The following is a 19,590-nucleotide window of genomic DNA, read 5'->3' as shown; positions in this document are numbered from 1 at the left end:
TTTATTTAACAATCCAGTGATTGAACTCAAAAGTGAGTTACAAGGTAGACGATTTATCGAGAAGATCGTTGCATTATTAACTTTTGTAAATGAATTCCTCTAATGAACCCTGTGTCGCAACTGTATATGGTGTTGGCAACTTTGTTGTTCTAATTTGACAGTAATCTTTGCAAGAAAACGTCATCCAATTTTCTCATATGTGCAAGTGGTGAAGAAAATTAGAATTCTGTTGTTTTAGTAAAGTTAATGACAATTTTAAATACATTTAATACACTAAAGTTAATAACATTATTCACATAAAATGCCTCTAAAGTTAGACATAAAACGTCGTTTAACTTCGCGCTCGGATCGTGTAAAATGTGTTGATCTTCATCCGACAGAGCCATGGATGTTGTGTGCACTTTACAATGGCCACGTACACATTATGAATTATGAAAATCAACAATTGGTAAAAGATTTTGAGGTGTGTGATGTGCCGGTGCGTTGTGGTCGTTTTGTGGCAAGGAAAAATTGGCTCATCACCGGATCAGATGATATGCAAATCCGTGTGTTTAACTACAACACTCTTGAAAAGCTTCATTCATTCGAGGCTCACTCGGATTATCTACGATGCATTGCCGTACACCCTACACAGCCGCTCATACTGACAAGCAGCGGTATGTAATATTGTTTATTATTATTATACATTAGAAATATATAGTAAATATTTGAATACAGATGATATGCTTATAAAATTGTGGAATTGGGAAAAAATGTGGGCATGCCAACGTGTATTTGAGGGGCATACACACTACGTTATGCAGATTGTTTTCAATCCAAAAGATAATAACACATTCGCATCGGCATCTCTTGATCGAACAGTAAAAGTTTGGCAACTCGGTTCAACCTTCGCCAACTTCACACTTGAAGGACACGAAAAAGGAATTAATTGTATCGACTACTACCATGGAGGTGATAAACCTTATCTTATTTCTGGTGCAGATGACAGACTTGTAAAGATTTGGGATTATCAAAATAAAACGTGTGTTCAAACTTTGGAGGGACATGCCCAAAATATATCTGCTGTTTGTTTTCATCCGGAATTGCCTATTGTATTAACCGGTTCCGAAGATGGCACAGTTCGCATCTGGCACTCAGGCACTTACCGTTTGGAAACCTGTCTTAACTATGGATTTGAACGTGTCTGGACAATTGCATGCATGCGGGGTAGTAATAATGTTGCTCTTGGATATGATGAAGGATCAATCATAATAAAAGTAGGTCGTGAAGAACCAGCAATGTCAATGGATGTAATTGGATCGAAAATAATTTGGGCCAAGCACTCTGAAATGCAACAAGTAAGCACCTAACTATACTCATATGACATGACTTATTAATATACAATATTTTACAGGTTAACTTAAAAGCAATGGCTGATGATACTGAAATCAAAGATGGAGAGCGTTTACCGGTTGCGGTTAAGGATATGGGAGCATGCGAAATTTATCCTCAGACAATAGCGCACAACCCCAATGGTCGTTTTGTGGTCGTATGTGGTGATGGCGAATATATAATATATACATCCATGGCTTTGCGCAATAAAGCATTTGGTTCCGCCCAAGAATTCGTTTGGGCTCTGGAGAGTAATGAGTATGCTATTAGAGAAAATAATGGAACAGTACGCCTTTTCCGCAACTTTAAAGAAAGAAAGAGTTTCACACCAGAATATGGCGCCGAAAGTATATATGGTGGCTATTTATTCGGAGTTAAAACATCGTCTGGATTGGCGTTTTATGACTGGGAAACACTGCAGTTGGTGCGACGTATTGAAGTGCAACCACGACATGTATTCTGGAATGAAGCTGGCACGTTGGTGTGCCTTGCTACTGATGAATCGTATTTTGTTCTGTCTATAGACACAGCAGCCATAGCAGCTGCCTTAGAGAGCAAGCAAGGGCTCGAAGATGACGGTATCGAAAGCGCCTTTGATGTTTTAGGTACGATATTATACTAAATTTTTGATAAATTTTAGACATTTTTAAAACCATTGTCGTTTCAGGGGAAGTCAACGAAGTTGTAAAAACTGGTATTTGGGTTGGAGATTGCTTCATATATACTAATTCAGTAAATCGTATTAATTACTATGTTGGTGGAGAAATTGTCACTATATCTCACTTGGATCGCACAATGTATTTACTTGGTTACGTACCAAAAGACAACCGACTGTATTTGGGTGATAAAGAATTGAATGTTATCTCATTTTCACTTTTGCTTTCTGTACTCGAATACCAAACTGCTGTTATGCGTAGTGATTTCGAACGGGCTGATCTGGTATTGCCCACAATACCAAAAGAGCATCGCACACGTGTAGCCCATTTCTTGGAAAAGCAAGGCTTTAAGCCGCAAGCATTACAAGTCTCTACAGATCCTGATCATAAATTCGACTTGGCATTGCAAATCGGGGAATTGGAGGTTGCTTTGAAATTAGCACGTGAAGCAGAAAATCCTCAAAAGTGGTCACAATTAGCAGACGTTGCCTCTCGTAAAAATAACATGCAACTTGTAAAAGAGTGCATGCAGAAGGCGAATGATTTCAGTGGTCTTTTGCTGTTAGCAACATCATCAGGGGATGACAAAATGTTGGAGGAAGTAGCTGAAAGCAGTTCAAGTCAAGGTCGGCACAATATAGCATTCCTCTCCTCCTTCGTTCGAGCAGATGTACAACGTTGCTTGGACATTTTAATTGAGACGAATCGTTTACCCGAAGCAGCATTCTTTGCGCGTACGTACATTCCCAGCCAAATGTCCCGTGTAGTGGAACTTTGGCGTGAAGAGTTGGCCAAATTCAATGAGAAAGCTGGTCAATCTCTCGCTGATCCAGCTAAATATGAAAATCTCTTCCCTGGTCTTGGAGAGGCTCTACGCGCCGAGGAATTTCTACAACAAACACAGTCAAAGAAGTTACCAGCTACTGCTGCCGCCAAAATACCACTCAATATTGAACGCAATCCTATCGAAGAAATGTATGCTGCAGAACAACGTGGAATATTTGAAAGTAACGGCAAGCCTGGAGTTCAATCATATAAGAAAAGTGATGACTTTGTAATTCCACCTACAAGCGCCGCTGCTACTACATCTACAGCCGCATCTGCATTAAATAAGTCATCAGATGGACTGGCAAACGATGGTGATGACATTGACGATGAATTAGACCTTGAAATTGAGGGAGTAACATTGGACGATAACATTGATACGACAGATGTGAATTTAGATGATGATTTTCTTAGTGATGACTAAGTCAAGCGCTATCAAAACACAACTTGCATAATACAATTATTACACATACATTTAGAAACTTATTCCCAAATATGAACTGTTTATTGTTTATTAAGTTTTTCATTGAGATATTGTTCTTCATTCTATGTAACAACAGTACTAATGGGAAAAAAATATGTCTAATATTTTTATCAGACCGAAGTTTAGACTTTGTAAACATACATACGATCAGTAGCGATACTACGCAATTATCAACGTTGCGCAAATTTTTAAGCATTCTGTATAAATTTAATATAATAAACAATAAAGGAAATACTTATAGCGAACATTTATGTTAGTCAAAAAAGTTATTTTTTATTTGATATTTAATATGGCATTAAAACTCAACGTATACCAATATTGCTGCAACAGTACATTTCTCGTTTTGAGGATTTGTACTCATAAAACGTTTATTTGAATCAAAACCATTAATATTATAAGAAATGACTACAAAGTTGGTAATAATATTTAATAGCCCGGTATATGTGTGTATATGTTATTTACATTTACATTAAAAAATGTATGCAATCAGCTTCACCTGGTGGTCAATTAGTACAGAATTTTCTTCAGATGATTTACAAAGAAAAAGACACATTATTGAAGGAAAATGCCCTTGAACCCATTAACATATATTATATTAATTTTGTTTAATGCAAAGTCGTGCAAACGGGGTTAAGCGATTTGTATAAATGAAGCCGGTGTAATTTAAGGGAATACATACATACACACTGTAGTAAATGTTAAACTCATATGTTCATTATATGACAAACATATCTACATATACCACGGTATCACTGTAGGAAATTACAGATGAGAAATTTGAATTATCGCATATATAAAATCAAAACAAACACTTTTTTATTTATTCTCTTATTTTATTTTTTTCTTTCCAATTCAAGTAATTGGAATAAGTTGCTGTCTACAACATGTTTGCTTTCATTAAATAACTGTTAAATTCCAAACTGTATTAAAAATGATATATACTTTTATATGTTAAGATTAATTATATTCATTTAGGTGTCTTGACATAACAAAAATATGGTTACTCTATCTTTGAGTTGTTACGAATGTTTCGATTCTATTAACAATAGGAACATTGATATATGTTTGTTTTAAGTTCACTTTTTCTCTACGTCTCGTGGGGAAGGATTTTGCTGCTCTTTATTTGAAGATAAATTTAATGCAAATTATAATTTATTTTTAAATAAAAATCAGTGCAAATCACAACTAGCAGGTAATTAGATATTTTATTACCAACAAAATAGAAATTCGCTATACAAATTTGATATGTTTTGTTCTATAAGTGACATTCAAAATATCGATTTTTCTTAGTTGATTGTTTTCTGTATGGATAAGTGTGTGTGATTTTTTATTTTTTCCAGCTATCTTCAAAATAAAAATTGATCTAATAAAAAAGCAGTAAAAATAAAATGGATAATATTCAGGGAAATGAACATCAACCCCAACAACGGACTGGATTTGCACCACGACGTCAGTATGATGATCTTGGACCGTCCGTGCTTACCAGTTTGGATAACATTACAAACGGTCATATGCAAACTCCAAAAATTGAGCTGGCATCAAGACCCATGAAGTCTAAAAAGGATAAAATGGCAGATTTAACTGCCACAACCAGCAAATTAGCTATTGAGGAGTTAAGATTGGTAAGGACAATTTAAAACTATAGGTGTTATTAATATAATTTTTTCAAAATGAAAAAAGTTTTCAGGCGAATTAAGTATTTAAAAATATTCATAAACGAAGGAGTTTTTGTCATATCCTTTTTATTGACAATAAGTTCTTGAAAAAATATTTGATTCTACTAACCATATTGCGTATTAAATTTTAACTAATATATACATTTTTTTTTAATACTATTTACATTTTGCCTTATGGATATAACAAGGATTTTCCACTTTCAGACCGATAGCAATGGACTGGCTATGAAAACACCGGTTTCCATTTTGCAAGAGCTCTTGAGTCGCCGAGGAATAACTCCTAACTATGAGTTGGTGCAAATCGAGGGCGCCATTCATGAGCCCACATTTCGTTATCGTGTCGCTTTTAACGACAAGGATGTGCCGTTTACAGCAATGGGCGCGGGACGCTCCAAGAAAGAGGCTAAACATTCAGCTGCACGTGCATTAATTGATAAGTTAACTGGAGTACAGCTACCTGACGCAGCCCAAACTTGTGCTGGTGTTGGAATTGGTGCAGCAACTGGTGGTATTACTGCTACAAATGTAGCCAACGAAGCCAACGCAAATGCAGTTGGCAGTGGCGAGTACGTATACAGATCCTATTAGAAATAGATGAAAGGCGTATTTGTATTTATGGCAATTCCATTTTTATAGTGGCGCCGATAAAATAGTTGGAAACCCAATTGGATGGTTGCAGGAGATGTGTATGTCTCGTCGCTGGCCACCACCAACTTATGAGACAGAAACTGAAGTCGGTTTACCACATGAACGACTATTTACAATTGCCTGTTCTATTCTTAATTATCGTGAAGTTGGAAAAGGCAAAAGTAAGAAAATTGCCAAACGTCTAGCAGCTCATAAAATGTGGACGCGCTTACAAGAAAACCCATTGGACAACAATCAGATATCGGAAGCAATGCGTGTCGATCTGGATGGAGATGTAAGTGATAATTCCTGTGATATGTCAAATTTGATAAGTACCTATACAAAATTCAATAATTCGTCGATACATTTCAAGTCACCATATGGAATTTGTAAAAAGATACTAATTCTTAAAGTATTCAAATGCTGATACTTTCTTCAAACATTTAAAAAATTCTTGAGAGTTGTGCTCTTAATAGTCGGGTGTAAGTAATCGGAAAGACCGGTTTATGTCCGACTACTGTTAACCCACAAATATATATATCCCAAACTATTTGGCGTATGTTTAAACAGTAAAAATTACAACAATTGATCCATGACTTGTGATTTCGCTTTCTCGTTACAGAATCGTAACTGTTCTAATTATTATGGTGATTTGAAAGATATCACTGTGCCTACATTAACGAGCCAGCATAGTAATAAGGTCTCACAGTTTCATAAAACACTTAAAAATGCTACCGGAAAAAAATTATTGAAGTTGCAGGTGAGATGCTTACATAAACGTTATATTGTTGCATTATTTGGAGAAAAGAGCTATGATAATTTGTTCGCCTATTACAATGAATCATTTAAACAATATTTTTTATAGTATACTGTATATCTACGTATGTAACTGTAAATGAGTGTGCATTAGATACTAATATTCGCCATGTTATAAGCTCAACAGGAGTTATTTTTGATGTAATGGTAAAGAAATTTCTTGCAAGAAACTGAAATTAAAAGAGTAGTTTTTACATATCATATATTAAAAACAGTTTAATTTCCGATCATTAGAGATAAAACATAATAAAATCAAATACAAATTGCACAAAAAAAAGAATGCGCATGCACAATCAAGTTCTTGTATTGAATAATTTGTATTTATGAGGTGTATACATAAATACAATGTTAACAGAAGTAAACTTTTTTCGGTTGTTTTGTATGATGCTTAATTTATATTAAATTTTAGGCTTACAAAAATTGTTCTACATATAAAGAATTGGATATTCAGACAAAAAAGTTTTGAAAGTTTTAGGATTATTTTACATCATATATGTATGCATATGTTTAATGTTAAGTCAAACAATATTTAATACGCTTCATTTCTTTTTATATATTTGCAGAAAACGTGTTTAAAAGGTCCAAAAATTGATTATGTTAAATTATTGTCCGAAATCGCCAATGAGAATCAATTTGAAGTTACTTACGTTGATATAGAGGAGAAAACCTTTACAGACCAATGCCAATGTTTGGTTCAGCTTTCAACTTTGCCGGTCGGTGTATGCCATGGTTCTGGCCCAACAGCAGCTGATGCACAGAAGCAGGCTGCACAAAATGCATTGGAGTACTTAAAAATTATGACAAAGAAATAAATAAAAAAAAAACTTGATTGTTAAAGTATTAAGATTTGGCAGTCGTGAGAGATATGCAACCTTATAAGGCAGAATCAAATGTAAGATGGTAGTGATAACAAATATTTGATGTCCAGTGAATAAATAGCGGAAAATTTCTAGTGTATTTCTGCTTAAGGACCGATTGCTAAAAGAATCGTATGAAAAAAATTAGGAAGAATTGTAAATTTTCAATATTTTCGTTAAAAACTTTAATTAACTTAATTCTAAATAAAGGTAAAATTTTATAATTAAATATTTTTGTTGGATGAGGTATTAAAAAAAAAAGAAGATATTTGTTTTGCATTTGAAACCAAACGGAATTAAATTTTTTTTGTTTACAAAATGCAATCATTAAATACAATAAGAATATTGTATGCATACATCACAAAAAATCAATTGAAGTGGAAATGATTTAAAAATTGCATATAGCACGAAAACAAAATTTCATATGAATATGCTGATTATGAATATGACTTATGGTCATAAGAAAGAATAAGTCGCACTCACTTATAAATAAACATAAATTTTTTATTATACCTAGATATGTTCGTGCAGAACTGTTTGAAATCAGCAAACTATATACAAATAACATATGTACACAATTACCATGAATTCGACAACAATAAAAATTAGTTTTAATATTTATTGCAGAAAACTCGAATAAATTACGATTTCAGAAAATTAAATGTACTTATATGTTTGGATTCTTTATTTTAAGAAATTTCATTCGCAGTGGCATTGGCTAATATTCTACCCGACCAACTTTATCGATTCTGATAAAAGAACATATAGTATGTATGTATGTACATTGTTGTATGATCATCAGGTTTGTAAATGAATTATAAATTTTAGCTTGTTACATCAGTGTGTTTGTTATTTCCAATTTTTTTAACGCCACCTGAATTTCAGTTTATGCCTAAAAATAAGGTTCCAAATTCAAGAAGCTACTTATTTTAACGAGTAGTCCAGAATAGATAATTTTTAAAAACAAAATAAGTTATTGTCGGATGAACCCCATTGGAAACGAAAGATAAAGTAACAGAAATTAAAGGATGATGCGATGCGGACAATGTGACTTCGGGAAGAGAAAGGGTAAAGACGTGGTTGAATTTTTAAGGGTTAAAAGCGCAGTAACTCAATTTCAGGACAAACTACGAGTACTATAGACAAAAGTTATATGGCAAAGTTGTAGGTAATAAAACGATCTAAAACTTTTGTATTAACACCTTTTTGACATAAAATCATTAAAATATCAAATATTCAAGTTTTTCAGAAAACAAAAGGTATTTATTCTACTTAAAATATTAAGAAGGACTTAAAATAGAAATAAATATCTTGCTCTAAGTTATAATTAGTATTACTCGCAACTGTAGGTTTTGCAACAGATCATTCACAATAGATAAATATGAAAGCAACCTTGGTATTATTAGGTCTCGCTTAAAATTTTCGCCGGTGTGGAGATATTTTGTGCGATTCGCGGCAAAACGAATGTGCGAATGTTTGGCCGATATAAATACAAGAAAGTGATTTTAATTAATTGTGTTGAGGATATATTTTTAGTGATAACATCTGTCTAAATATTTGTTATTAAAGCGAAACTTTTCGAAGAAGCATTACGGATCTGACAAGAAAATTTACACCTTTCGTAACAATAATTGCACGCGGGAGAAATCCGACTTACCAGACATATATTCATTTAGTTTATGACAAATTATAGTAGGTAAGGCTTAAATTACTAAAATATATGTGTATATATTCGATACATTAATGTGTTTCATTAATCTTTTAAAATATTAAAGATAAAATGCCGTCAATTAGTCCAATAGATTTCTTGGATATGGCTGGGAATATATTGGAGCGAATGGATATCAGAGATAGTTCGTCTCCGGGTTTGCTGGATGTTAAAATAAATCTTACAGGAGTAGCACAGCACGGTTTCGCAACAGCTAGCGGATTAAATGATTATGATTATCAAAATATTTCGAGTTTATCAGTGGGCCCTAAATCGGCGATGCAAGTACATACAGTCAATAAAATTCCTATTCCTTCTGAAATTTTAGAACATTTCAAACATATAAAATGTCATTGTATGATGGGATTGTTTCCGGAAATCGGAAGAGCGTGGCTAACGATTGACTCAGAAATTTATATTTGGACATATGAACAAGCGCGAGATGTTGCTTATTATGATGGACTGAATCATTTAATTGTTAGTGTAGGTTTGGCAAAGCCTAAACCCGGAGTGTTCATAAACGATGTGAAATACTTATTAATTTTGACGACTCCAATTGAAATTATTGTTTTGGGCGTTACATTTGCGGATACCACCAAAATTATTTCTTCTCCAATGCGAAACATGCAAAGCACTACCACTTTTGAAGAAATGCAGCTTATGAATAAACCAATATTTATTTTAAATTCAGATAATGTTGCTATTAATGTTGTTCAATGCAGTCAAAATGGACGAATTTTCCTCGGTGGTCGAGACGGTTGCCTTTATGAAATCGATTATCATGCTGATTCGAGTTGGTTCGGAAAGCGCTGTAAAAAAGTAAATCATTCTCAGAGTATGGTATCAGCAATGGTCCCAAGTTTTCTTAAACTTTTTGCGGAGAATGATCCCATAGTTAAAATCGTGATCGATGATAATCGGCAACTACTATATACGCTAACAGAAAAAGGATCTATAGAGGCGTGGAATATGGGTACGGATTGTGGTAGTATGCGTCGTTTTGCGAGGATATCACAAAATGAAATTACACAGCGCGCCAGCAGCATATTAAAAACTGTTGATAATTCAATATTTGCCAAAATAAAATCAATTTGTCCCTTATCAAGCGATGATAGTCAAAATTTAAATTTACTTGCTATTACGCAGTGTGGTGTACGATTATTTTTTGCTGCAAGGCCATTAAGTTCATCACATAACCCTAACCAACAATCGCAACTGCAGCAAACACAACTTTCTCAAACTATACAGATACAGACATCCACTAATTATCAAAACCCTGGATCTCCCGGTGGAGCATCGCCGCAGACGACACAAGATTGCAGTAAACCACAGGGTTTATATTTATATCATGTCCGTCTACCACCTGGATACACACCGAACACTACTTTTAATAAGCCAAAGCAAGTTCATTCGGCATATTACAGCGAAGGAACACTACTGTTAGTATCAACGTCTCAGCAGGATCAGGATCACTTATGGTCTATAAGTTCAGCACCATTTCTTAGTCGACCATACCTGGCGGAAGCAACGGCAATGCTTAATTTAGACGGTATAGTATGGAGCTTATCTGAAGTTCGAGACAAATGTGAGTCAACTATAACTTCAGTTTTACGCAAAGCGAAAAAACCTAAAAAAGTGGTGTTGCTGACAAACCAAGGTGCTCATATTATCGCCTTATTAAAGCCTGTCGACATACTCCAGCAGTTGTTGACGGCATACAATGGCCCTCACAATGAAGCTGTTAAAACTTTTTTCCAAATACAAACGGAGTGTGAGGCGTGCACAACCGCATTACTTATAGCTTGTTCAGATCAGTATCGTAACACAGATCTGGCATTGTGGGCGGCGCAGTCTTTTCTATTATACGGAGGAGAACCATATTATCATTTTCAAATGCTTGCAAATCCACAAGCAGGAACATCAAGAATGAACCCTATGAATCCTCCATTAAATATTACGCATCATGGTATTGACCGTAACTCGCCGCAAATGTTTGTCTCAACACCGATGCCACATGGTGTTGGTGGTGGCTATCAAATAGCTCGCTCACCACAGTTACCACTTTCAATGCAACAGTCTCAGTATCCATTAAGTCCCATAACTGGACAAGATGCAGGTCATGATGGCTTGATCGTCAATGACTACTCTACGGTAATATATTCTGCAAAACATGATGGTTTATATTTATATGTTGCTCGTCTACTTAGACCAATATGGAAGAAACGTTGCGTGGACACAAATTTATGTAGTACATTAACGCAGGCCGATTGTACATTGATTTTGGAAGATTTGTTTTCGCTCAAAGTATTTATGGACGCTTATACTGTAAATGATTTATCTGGATTCACACGTAATACCTACTCCACTCAAACGAACATTTCAAATGGTTATAGTCATATGCTATCCTCTCACAATCAACTAACACCACACGATCAAAGAACTGTCACAGAAAAAGCACAAAATGAAGAGAAACAATCACTGAGTGCTTTATATCAGTTGGTTAAGCATATGTGCGAAGTAATGTCACTTTGGAAAATTCTATGTGAACATCAGTTCCAAGTACTTGCTAATCAATTGCCTAAGGAAGAACAAACGACATTAAGTTCCTGTACATTTCGCGATCTTACACTCACTCGCACTGAATCGTGTGCTTTACTAATAGCTGCTTTAATCAATTCATATCTCAAAGATAATGCAAGCGTTAGTATAATATCAGCTAAATTGCGTGAAGTGTGTCCCAATTTGTATCGTCACGAAGATGCTGTCACGTTTAAAGCTACTGAGATATTGCTGTCGGCTAAAAGTTGCGACGCATCTGAGGGAAAGCACGAAAAACTTAGGACGGCTCTACAGCTTTGTAAGGATGCCGCACCCAATCTACCTCTACAAAATATTTGCCAACAATTTTCAACTGCTGGTTTTGGTGAAGGAGTTATCGAATTAACTGCAACATGTGCAGCAAAAATCGATCCGGAAGAATATGGTATCCGGTATTATAATAGTGATGAGCCCACCGAAGACACTGAGGGTTACACTGCGTATTCCGCTCGCATGTCATGCTATAAAGAAATCCGTTCGATGTTGGAGACTGTCTATCAGAATCATTGCAATGCTAATGAAACACAAGAATTCGAATTTCAAAGACATATGTGTGATACCAATGAAAATAGTTTTAGCGTGCAAATACGCAAATTAGTAAATTTGGCTATACATATAAAAGACCCATTACTGCATATAACTATATATCAATGGTTGATGGCACATGATATGATTTCAGAGTTATTAGCGTTGCCAGAGCCAAGCCTAGGAGAATTTCTGCGCCGAAATGTCGTAAATAATCCGGGAAATCTAAATCTAGTTGATCTTCTGTGGAAATACTACGAAAAGAATGGGCGACATGCAGAAGCTGCACATATTTTAGATAATTTAGCAAGTACTGAGAGTGAATCCATATCCCTGGATCAACGTATTGAATATCTAGCACGGGCAGTAATGTGCATGCGTAATGATAGTTCGGGTTTTTCGATTGCCAATGGTATATTGTTAAAAGAACTAGAGGATAAACTAGAAATTGCACGAGTTCAAAAGTGCATATTGGATACACTTTCCTCACATGTAACAACGGATCATAATACAGTGCAAGCTATAGAAAAGCTTAATTTTACGTTATACGATATTACACAACTTTATCAACAATTTGCTGATCCGTTTGATTTGTGGGAATGTAAACTAACCATATTAAACTGTTCGCATCACAATGATCCATTGTTAATTGAAACAGTTTGGAGTCAGATTATTAATAAGGCTGTTGATGGCATAGGTACTACACAGGAACGTTGCACACGTTTGTTCACCAAGATAGAATCGCTGGTTAAAGAGTTTCGAGAGTCTGGTCACTGTTTCCCATTAGCGTTTATTATACGTGAGCTAGAATTGAAAGCCTGCCAACTTCGTTTTCCAGAGGGGATTGTACCTGACAAGCTGGTCGCAATGAATATAGATATTGATCTTTTAATGGAATACTACTTCCGTATGATTTCAATGAACGAACGTGTTTGGGCAAATGAAGGAAATGAATGGCATTTGGTGCAATCTTCCATACGCGTTGTGACCTTGTTATGTGGGCAAATTCGGTCTATGTGGAACCGTTCTAAAGGGCGCATTGTTGGAAAAGCACAGGATATCGTATCAACTTGTTTAAGTTTCTGTTATCAAAAGCCTGATACTGAACAACTGCGAAATGCGCTCAAAACATTACAATGCCAATTGCAGGATAATTTATTGTGAAGATTTTAAATTTTTTTATATCATCCATCAATATAAATATAGAAATAAAAATAGAAATTCGTTGTTTTTGTTTTAAAATGTATTTAAAATTGCTTATTTTAAATGTATGGGTATATTTACTGTATTATAACAGTAAATGATTTGGACTCTTCAAAATTAGTTTGTAAAGGTATTAAGGAATACTGGAAATCAAAACGACATAAAAACAAGAAACTTCGACTGTATAATACACTTCACTTTGATCGATCAGCTTGTATGGCAATATACATATGTATACATATGTTACAGTGATTCGATCATAGCAGTTTGTGCGGAGATTGTACCGTGGCCTTGGACCGTTAAATAAAAATCGGGAGATTGTGCTGTTGCCGTAGGCAGTAATCCGTGCCAAACTTCGTGCAGATATCTTGTCAAAGAAAAAAACTTGTCCATAGAAGATCTTTACTTAGAATTTGATTTTGTTTGGCAGCTACATACATTCGTATGTATATTCGATAGTGGTCCAGTCTCAACAATATATTCGGAGATTTCAGCGTTAGTTTAAACCATAATTCATACCAAATTTCATGAAGATATCTTGCCAACCAAAAATTTTTTTTTAGTTTTTGTTTAAAAAAACTTTATTACGCACATTACGCATTCATAAATCCTATCAAAGCAATTCTAAAGTATAACAAATATGGCAACTACAAAGTCTTGCCGGCTGTTATAACCTCTAAAAATATCAATCAAAACAACTAGCTCAAACAAAGTTTCTTCGTTCGTGGACTTTCGAAATAGAAATGTTTCCTACAAAGCATGGCGTGATATTCCGTACACCGGAACAACATCAGCCACCAGATGACATCAGTCTCTCAGGCAATACATATTACCCAAATTTGAATTCACGAGATTACGCCAAGCGACCCCTGAATCGTCATATTCGTATGCACAAAGCATGGGAATGTATATCAATTAATTCTGAGCAAGAGGCACTTATAGCTACCAACAAGTTATCGGGTCGTGAGTGGTCAGGATCTCTGTGGGGATTCGAAGGGATTGGTGACGGTAGTATGTTGAAGCCATCGAAAGCTGTCTACAAACTGCAATGTCAAACTTTAGTTTCCTGCTTGCAATTCGTTTCGGATAATATTGTAGGTTTAAATAATCTTTATGTTTTTTCGTATAATAAATGTGTTATGTATCTTAACTTGTAGTTCATTGTAGCGTTGCGTTCAGGCCGCGTACAGGTATGGTCTACAAGATCGGAGGTGCGCAATCCACAAATACCGTACTGTATGTTCTTAATTGGTGAAAAATGTGAACATTTACGGCCTGTTACTTGTTTGGATGTAATGAAAAATGTAGATCATGCGTCTACCGGCAGCAAAGATGGCACTTTAAAAGTAAGCATCCCAACAATTTGTAATTGAGTTAAATTTCTTATTTATATATTTTTAAGGTCTGGGATATGGGTTCTGCTGATCTATTTTCTATACACACTTTTCGGTATGCACACACAGACGTAATTACGGGTGTTGCAGCTTCAAACACAGATGCATCAGTATTTGCTACATGCTCATTTGATCAAAGTGCCTTACTTTGGGATGATCGATTGACGAGACCTGCCATAGGTTAATATTTAATTATTATTTGCGTACAATATAATAATATTGTTTTATTATAGCTCTTTATGAGAATTACTCATCGCGTTTTAAAAATTTGGCATGGGCAGAAAGCAGTGATCACCTGTTACATGTTGGTGACGAGTCGGGTTTTGTGCACACAATTGATACACGTGTACCAAAAGAATTTTTGCAGAGCTTCAAATACTTGAACAGACCAATTCATAAAATTTTGCCAAATGGGTAAGCAGAGGTTTTGACTAAAGACAATTTAAAACAAAGAGAACAAAAACAATTTACATCATTGTTTTGTCAATAGGAAAATGTTTGCTGTGATTGGTGATACAAATTTAATAAAGATAGTGGATGAGGATCTGAATACTACGATCTACGAAAATGGCGAATCGGACAATTTCGTGCGGGACGCAGTTTGGCGCGGAGATTCAGATCTTTTGACGGTTGGCTTTGAAGGCAGACTACGTGTACATAAGATACTGTAAAAGTTTAAAATAATAAATAGATATTAAATTACAATTTATTACTATTATGTATAATTCAGAGTTAGCATTGATACTAATAATAAATTGCTTACTGGAATATTACAGTCAAAACAGTGATTTTAAAAAGCAATTTTATGCAGATCCGAAAATTCATAATAAATCGTGTTATCAAACGGTATAAACGAATATATGTAAGAACTTTTAGGATATCGTACTAAAGAACTTGTATATATGTACATTAGAGTGGGTCGATTTTTCTTTTCTACAAAATCGTTTATGCGGGAAATGTTCTACGGATCATTCTAAACAAATTTACTTAAGAGTCTTCGCTTGCTTGAGACCAGTTTTAGACCCATAGTCTTTTAGGCCAAGTTGTTCAGAATGATCAATAGAACATTTCCCAGATATCGAATTTTCGCCCTTTTTGGCTCGCTATAAATCAACCCGCTCTAATTTACATTTATTATTATTATTAATTTTATACAAAAAATAATATAATTACAATTTATATATATAGCACTAGCGGTTAAGCCATCAGCTTTACGTTATTATGGTTTGATATTAATAAAACATTTATATTTCAAAGTACAATCTAATTTTGCTTATAATGCATATATGTAAATCTCGCTCTCTATTGTGCGGTTTGTTATAATTTACTTGTGACGATATGTTTGATAGTAAGTATCTCATCGTTGCAGAATTGGCAATTTGAAAAATAACGTTAAAAGAGCTGATGAAACTGCATTTTAACGCAAAGAGTGAAACTCAGAACATTAGTAACATAAAAAAACAACTTTTAAATTTTTTAGCTTTTCATTGTTATAATCCACTGTATTTTTTAATGGACATTTCAAAGTTCAACATATACGCATAATATATAAATATAAAAATAAAAATAATAAAAACGTAATATAAATATCTATAGCAAATGTATTGGAACAATCAAAATGCATAAGAGAAACTTTGATGCAAATTATCTACGCATAACGTAGTTATACAAAAGTTCTATATTTGTACCATGTACGTCACTAACTTTTCAACAATATACATTTAGTTCATCACAGACAAAACGCACTGTACTATTGATTCCGGTATGTCCAACGGTTTTTCACACAATTCACCAGTAACTTTATCCATCATGTAAATTTCGTTCACCACTTGATCAGCGTTGTCGGGATCTAACGTGGAAACGAGAACCAAAGAACCATCCGCCAAATCCATTAATATTTGTTGAATGTCACATTCGTCTACTTCTCGTTGCGAAATTGAAGATGGTGTGGCAGGCATTACATCCATTACCGCTAAACTTTCGTCTGCTCCTTGTAACGAATTTACTGTGTTCACTGTTCCATTAACTAAATCGAAAAATGTTTTATTTTCAACTTCTGCAACAGAAGATTGTGAACAACTCTCTTTAGTTGGTGTTACTATTTCGTTTAGAGATTGTGATGCATCGCAGCTTGTCGGTGCTATAATGTTAATAAATTCCTCTGCCATTGCATCTAAGCTACTCATCATTTCTAAATTTTTTTCAACGTTTGTCGAGGGCATTTCAGTGTTGAAGCAATTGCTTTCATTAATGGGATGTTCTGCTTTAATCGTATAGTTTTGTGCATGTACAATCTCAAGTTTCACAGGTGTGACATCATTTGACTGCGTTGGCAACGGCAGTGGGATACCTTGCGCCTGACTTGACAATATTTCCTCAGAATTATTATGCAATACTCCGTGTTTTGCTTTCAGTTTCTGTTTTTGTTGTGGCACTGCTTCTGTTCCATTGCTAACAGAAAGTGTTTGCTGTGTTTGTGAGGTTTTTGATTTTTTAGCGCTATCAGTCTTTTGCTTGTCAGTAGCATTGGATCGACGACTAATCTTTCGCTTAACAACATTTTCATTTTCATATATATCGTCTCCGTTTTTTAGTGCACGAGCCGCTGTACTACTGTTGATTTTTACCTTTATTTTGGAGATAAAATTTTTTTTAAATTAATATGTAAATTATGAAGACAATACATAACAAATCTTACAACCTTTTTAATGGTTTTGGCTTCTTTTTCGTGTATTTCCTTCCAACGCTGTATCGCTTCTTCACGCTCCCTTTCTTCTGTCTCTAACTGCGTTTTTAAATCATCGATGTTGAAAAGCTTTGGATACAACAAGGCCTTATTGATTAAGGCCAAATTATTACGTTCTTCTTTCTTGAACTTTAGTTTCAAATCCCGTCTAGTACGTTTGGGAAATAATTGGCACATTAGTGAAAAGTCGGTTCCTACCGTTTGCAGACATCGATAAAACTTTATAGTCTCTTCCGGTGGCCAATCCTTGGTTCGTTTTTGACGCTTATAGAAACCATTCATTCCAGTATTTTCATCAAGAAATATAAGCGATGAATTTGCCAACACTTTTCGTGCTTCTTGCTCTGCAGTGGTTTCAATCTCTAAAGTTTTTTCATCAAGAATTAGGTCTCCATTTGCATTCAATTTTAGTTGTGGTACAGGCATAGCATTGTTTGCTTCATCACCTACTTCTACTTTTGAGTCTGCTAGCTTCGTATCATTTTCATCGATTGTAGGTTCTTTCTTAATGGTGGAAATTGTATTGCGCTTCTCCATGGGATTTGTGACAGGGTTATAGTAAATTAAATCGAACATTTTTAATGACGATTTATCCAAATTACCGTTTACAATTCGCAAGGAGACGTCACGCCTGGAATTAGTACGAGTACTATGTTCGTCAGTTTTACGAAGTTTCGTTGGTGTTACGAAAGAATCTGAAAAGGCTGAACAGTTAGATTCTGTCCGTATACGACTAAGCCCCATAGCAGGTGTGAATTTGTGAGGAGCATAATGGTGTTGACTTATAACAGAGTTCGGAGTATGAGGTGATTGAACCATTGAAGCTGAATAATGACGCTCTCTTCTATGCGTTAAAGGTTGCACCTTTTGTGAATTACTTGTTTCTGATGACTCTCCCACCATGGTTAATTTTGAATGATCTATTGGTATATCAACAGGCACTGCAAAAATATTTTTAAGCAAAAGGCTAATATTTATAAATATTATAAGACAGAAAAAGCGGATATGAAAACAGACCTATTCCGTCGTCTAATGAATTTTGTGAAGGACTGCCTATACCGACAAAACTATTACGTCTCGGAAATGTTGGAACTGGACGTATTCTTTGCCGCCCTTGCTGCTTTGATGGCAATGCAGCACAATCACTGGCACTTTTTTGCATATCCGACTGTAAAATACTCTCCTCCATATCGGAGTAGAAAACATCATCGGTGCCGGCATTTCCACTAGGTTGATTATTATTGCGTATGTATTCGACACGAGCGGGACATTTAAATGAAGAACTAGATTCTTCCAATTTATTTTTTACTTTATCTTGAAAACCTTCATTACTTTCACCATTTTCTGTTATTTTATCGGATGATTTTTGCTCCGTGGATGTGTTGACACATTTAGAGTTTTGTTCTGTTGCATCATCATTGTGTTTATTTTCTATGTGTTCAGATGAAATAATTTCAGCCACTTTATCTTTACTGTTATCATCAGTTGTATTTTGCACATTTGCAACATTTTGAACTTGAGGATTAGCTGGCTTAGCATTTATTTCTCCTGAACATTCAACAATGGCAGGCTTTATTCCATTTTCCGATTTCACATCCCGAGATTTACGCTTGGTCGTTAAAAGCGCAGCCGCTTTTATACGTGGTCGACGCATAGCCATGGTATAACACACTATTTTAATGCAGGCAACCGTGTTTAAAATCCTTTAAATTATTCTCTTTCAATACGTAAGCACCGACAAATGTATGATATGCCAGCGGAGCACGTTGTGTAAAGTGTTATTATTCAAAACTGCTCACAATTTCCGACGTTCTATTTTATCATGCAACAAATCGATAGTATAAAACCTATGCTTTAATATAACTTTTGTACCAAAATCCATTGCAATTTTGGACAGAAATGCTCTAAAATTATAGGTTTTCATATGAGCATTATACTGTAAACATGGATTGACTGATTGGCTGTGACTTTTTGCCAACAATGCAGTGAAGTTTTGGAAAACAGGGCGACTAAAAACATATTTTATTTAAATTGTCCGTTTTAATGGGTTGTTTGCTATGGTTAAAAAAATTTAGTTTATTGCATGTTAATATGTATAATTATA

At 34.8% G+C, this 19,590-nt stretch overlaps 5 protein-coding genes across 6 annotated transcripts; 4 read left to right on the top strand and 1 right to left on the bottom strand.

Annotated features, from left to right (window-relative positions):
- Window positions 1–167: 167 nt before the first annotated feature.
- Window positions 168–3,581, top strand: LOC126752425 (coatomer subunit beta'). Its single transcript, XM_050463214.1, has 4 exons — window positions 168–656; window positions 718–1,337; window positions 1,394–1,976; window positions 2,039–3,581. Exons 1-4 carry the CDS (start codon window positions 302–304, stop codon window positions 3,274–3,276), a joined length of 2,796 nt encoding a protein of 931 aa, XP_050319171.1. The 5' UTR covers window positions 168–301; the 3' UTR covers window positions 3,277–3,581.
- An 827-nt stretch (window positions 3,582–4,408) lies between these two features.
- On the top strand, window positions 4,409–7,974 carry LOC126752432 (interferon-inducible double-stranded RNA-dependent protein kinase activator A homolog). 2 transcript variants are annotated; one of them, XM_050463224.1, is made up of 6 exons: window positions 4,409–4,528; window positions 4,677–4,958; window positions 5,217–5,578; window positions 5,649–5,934; window positions 6,262–6,399; window positions 7,019–7,974. In XM_050463224.1, the coding sequence occupies exons 2-6, from the start codon at window positions 4,725–4,727 to the stop codon at window positions 7,265–7,267; spliced, it is 1,269 nt and encodes a 422-aa protein (XP_050319181.1). In that variant the 5' UTR covers window positions 4,409–4,528; window positions 4,677–4,724; the 3' UTR covers window positions 7,268–7,974. The 2 variants fall into 2 exon arrangements, with proteins under 2 accessions (XP_050319181.1, XP_050319182.1); XM_050463225.1 differs by lacking the exon at window positions 6,262–6,399.
- A 738-nt stretch (window positions 7,975–8,712) lies between these two features.
- Window positions 8,713–13,364, top strand: LOC126752424 (nuclear pore complex protein Nup154). Its single transcript, XM_050463213.1, has 2 exons — window positions 8,713–9,008; window positions 9,088–13,364. The coding sequence occupies exon 2, from the start codon at window positions 9,093–9,095 to the stop codon at window positions 13,305–13,307; it is 4,215 nt and encodes a 1,404-aa protein (XP_050319170.1). The 5' UTR covers window positions 8,713–9,008; window positions 9,088–9,092; the 3' UTR covers window positions 13,308–13,364.
- A 255-nt stretch (window positions 13,365–13,619) lies between these two features.
- On the top strand, window positions 13,620–15,597 carry LOC126752436 (protein valois). The gene is made up of 5 exons (XM_050463230.1): window positions 13,620–14,440; window positions 14,504–14,692; window positions 14,749–14,920; window positions 14,974–15,154; window positions 15,231–15,597. Exons 1-5 carry the CDS (start codon window positions 14,090–14,092, stop codon window positions 15,409–15,411), a joined length of 1,074 nt encoding a protein of 357 aa, XP_050319187.1. The 5' UTR covers window positions 13,620–14,089; the 3' UTR covers window positions 15,412–15,597.
- A 776-nt stretch (window positions 15,598–16,373) lies between these two features.
- On the bottom strand, window positions 16,374–19,456 carry LOC126752426 (transcription factor TFIIIB component B'' homolog). Its single transcript, XM_050463215.1, has 3 exons — window positions 18,504–19,456; window positions 17,442–18,427; window positions 16,374–17,367 (listed from the first exon to the last, which is right to left on the bottom strand). The coding sequence occupies exons 1-3, from the start codon at window positions 19,144–19,146 to the stop codon at window positions 16,462–16,464; spliced, it is 2,535 nt and encodes an 844-aa protein (XP_050319172.1). The 5' UTR covers window positions 19,147–19,456; the 3' UTR covers window positions 16,374–16,461.
- Window positions 19,457–19,590: the final 134 nt, after the last annotated feature.

This window comes from Bactrocera neohumeralis, chromosome 3 (assembly GCF_024586455.1).
Source record: "Bactrocera neohumeralis isolate Rockhampton chromosome 3, APGP_CSIRO_Bneo_wtdbg2-racon-allhic-juicebox.fasta_v2, whole genome shotgun sequence".
Classification (NCBI taxonomy): Eukaryota; Metazoa; Arthropoda; class Insecta; order Diptera; family Tephritidae; genus Bactrocera; species Bactrocera neohumeralis.
The sequence above is the reverse complement of the archived record's forward strand: the minus strand, read 5'-3'. Positions and strand labels throughout refer to the sequence as shown.

Excerpts from the sequence above, each read along its gene's own strand:
- LOC126752425 (XM_050463214.1), top strand. The coding sequence starts at position 302 with ATGCCTCTAAAGTTAGACATAAAACGTCGTTTAACTTCGCGCTCGGAT. Across the intron at positions 657-717 it reads GCTCATACTGACAAGCAGCG|ATGATATGCTTATAAAATTG; the intron begins GTATGTAATATT and ends ATTTGAATACAG. Across the intron at positions 1,338-1,393 it reads AGCACTCTGAAATGCAACAA|GTTAACTTAAAAGCAATGGC; the intron begins GTAAGCACCTAA and ends AATATTTTACAG.
- LOC126752432 (XM_050463224.1), top strand. The coding sequence starts at position 4,725 with ATGGATAATATTCAGGGAAATGAACATCAACCCCAACAACGGACTGGA. Across the intron at positions 4,959-5,216 it reads CTATTGAGGAGTTAAGATTG|ACCGATAGCAATGGACTGGC; the intron begins GTAAGGACAATT and ends TTCCACTTTCAG. Across the intron at positions 5,935-6,261 it reads GTGTCGATCTGGATGGAGAT|AATCGTAACTGTTCTAATTA; the intron begins GTAAGTGATAAT and ends TTCTCGTTACAG.
- LOC126752424 (XM_050463213.1), top strand. The coding sequence starts at position 9,093 with ATGCCGTCAATTAGTCCAATAGATTTCTTGGATATGGCTGGGAATATA.
- LOC126752436 (XM_050463230.1), top strand. The coding sequence starts at position 14,090 with ATGTTTCCTACAAAGCATGGCGTGATATTCCGTACACCGGAACAACAT. Across the intron at positions 14,441-14,503 it reads AATTCGTTTCGGATAATATT|TTCATTGTAGCGTTGCGTTC; the intron begins GTAGGTTTAAAT and ends CTTAACTTGTAG. Across the intron at positions 14,693-14,748 it reads GCAAAGATGGCACTTTAAAA|GTCTGGGATATGGGTTCTGC; the intron begins GTAAGCATCCCA and ends TATATTTTTAAG.
- LOC126752426 (XM_050463215.1), bottom strand. The coding sequence starts at position 19,146 with ATGGCTATGCGTCGACCACGTATAAAAGCGGCTGCGCTTTTAACGACC. Across the intron at positions 18,428-18,503 it reads TTCATTAGACGACGGAATAG|TGCCTGTTGATATACCAATA; the intron begins GTCTGTTTTCAT and ends ATATTTTTGCAG. Across the intron at positions 17,368-17,441 it reads AAGCCAAAACCATTAAAAAG|GTAAAAATCAACAGTAGTAC; the intron begins GTTGTAAGATTT and ends TCCAAAATAAAG.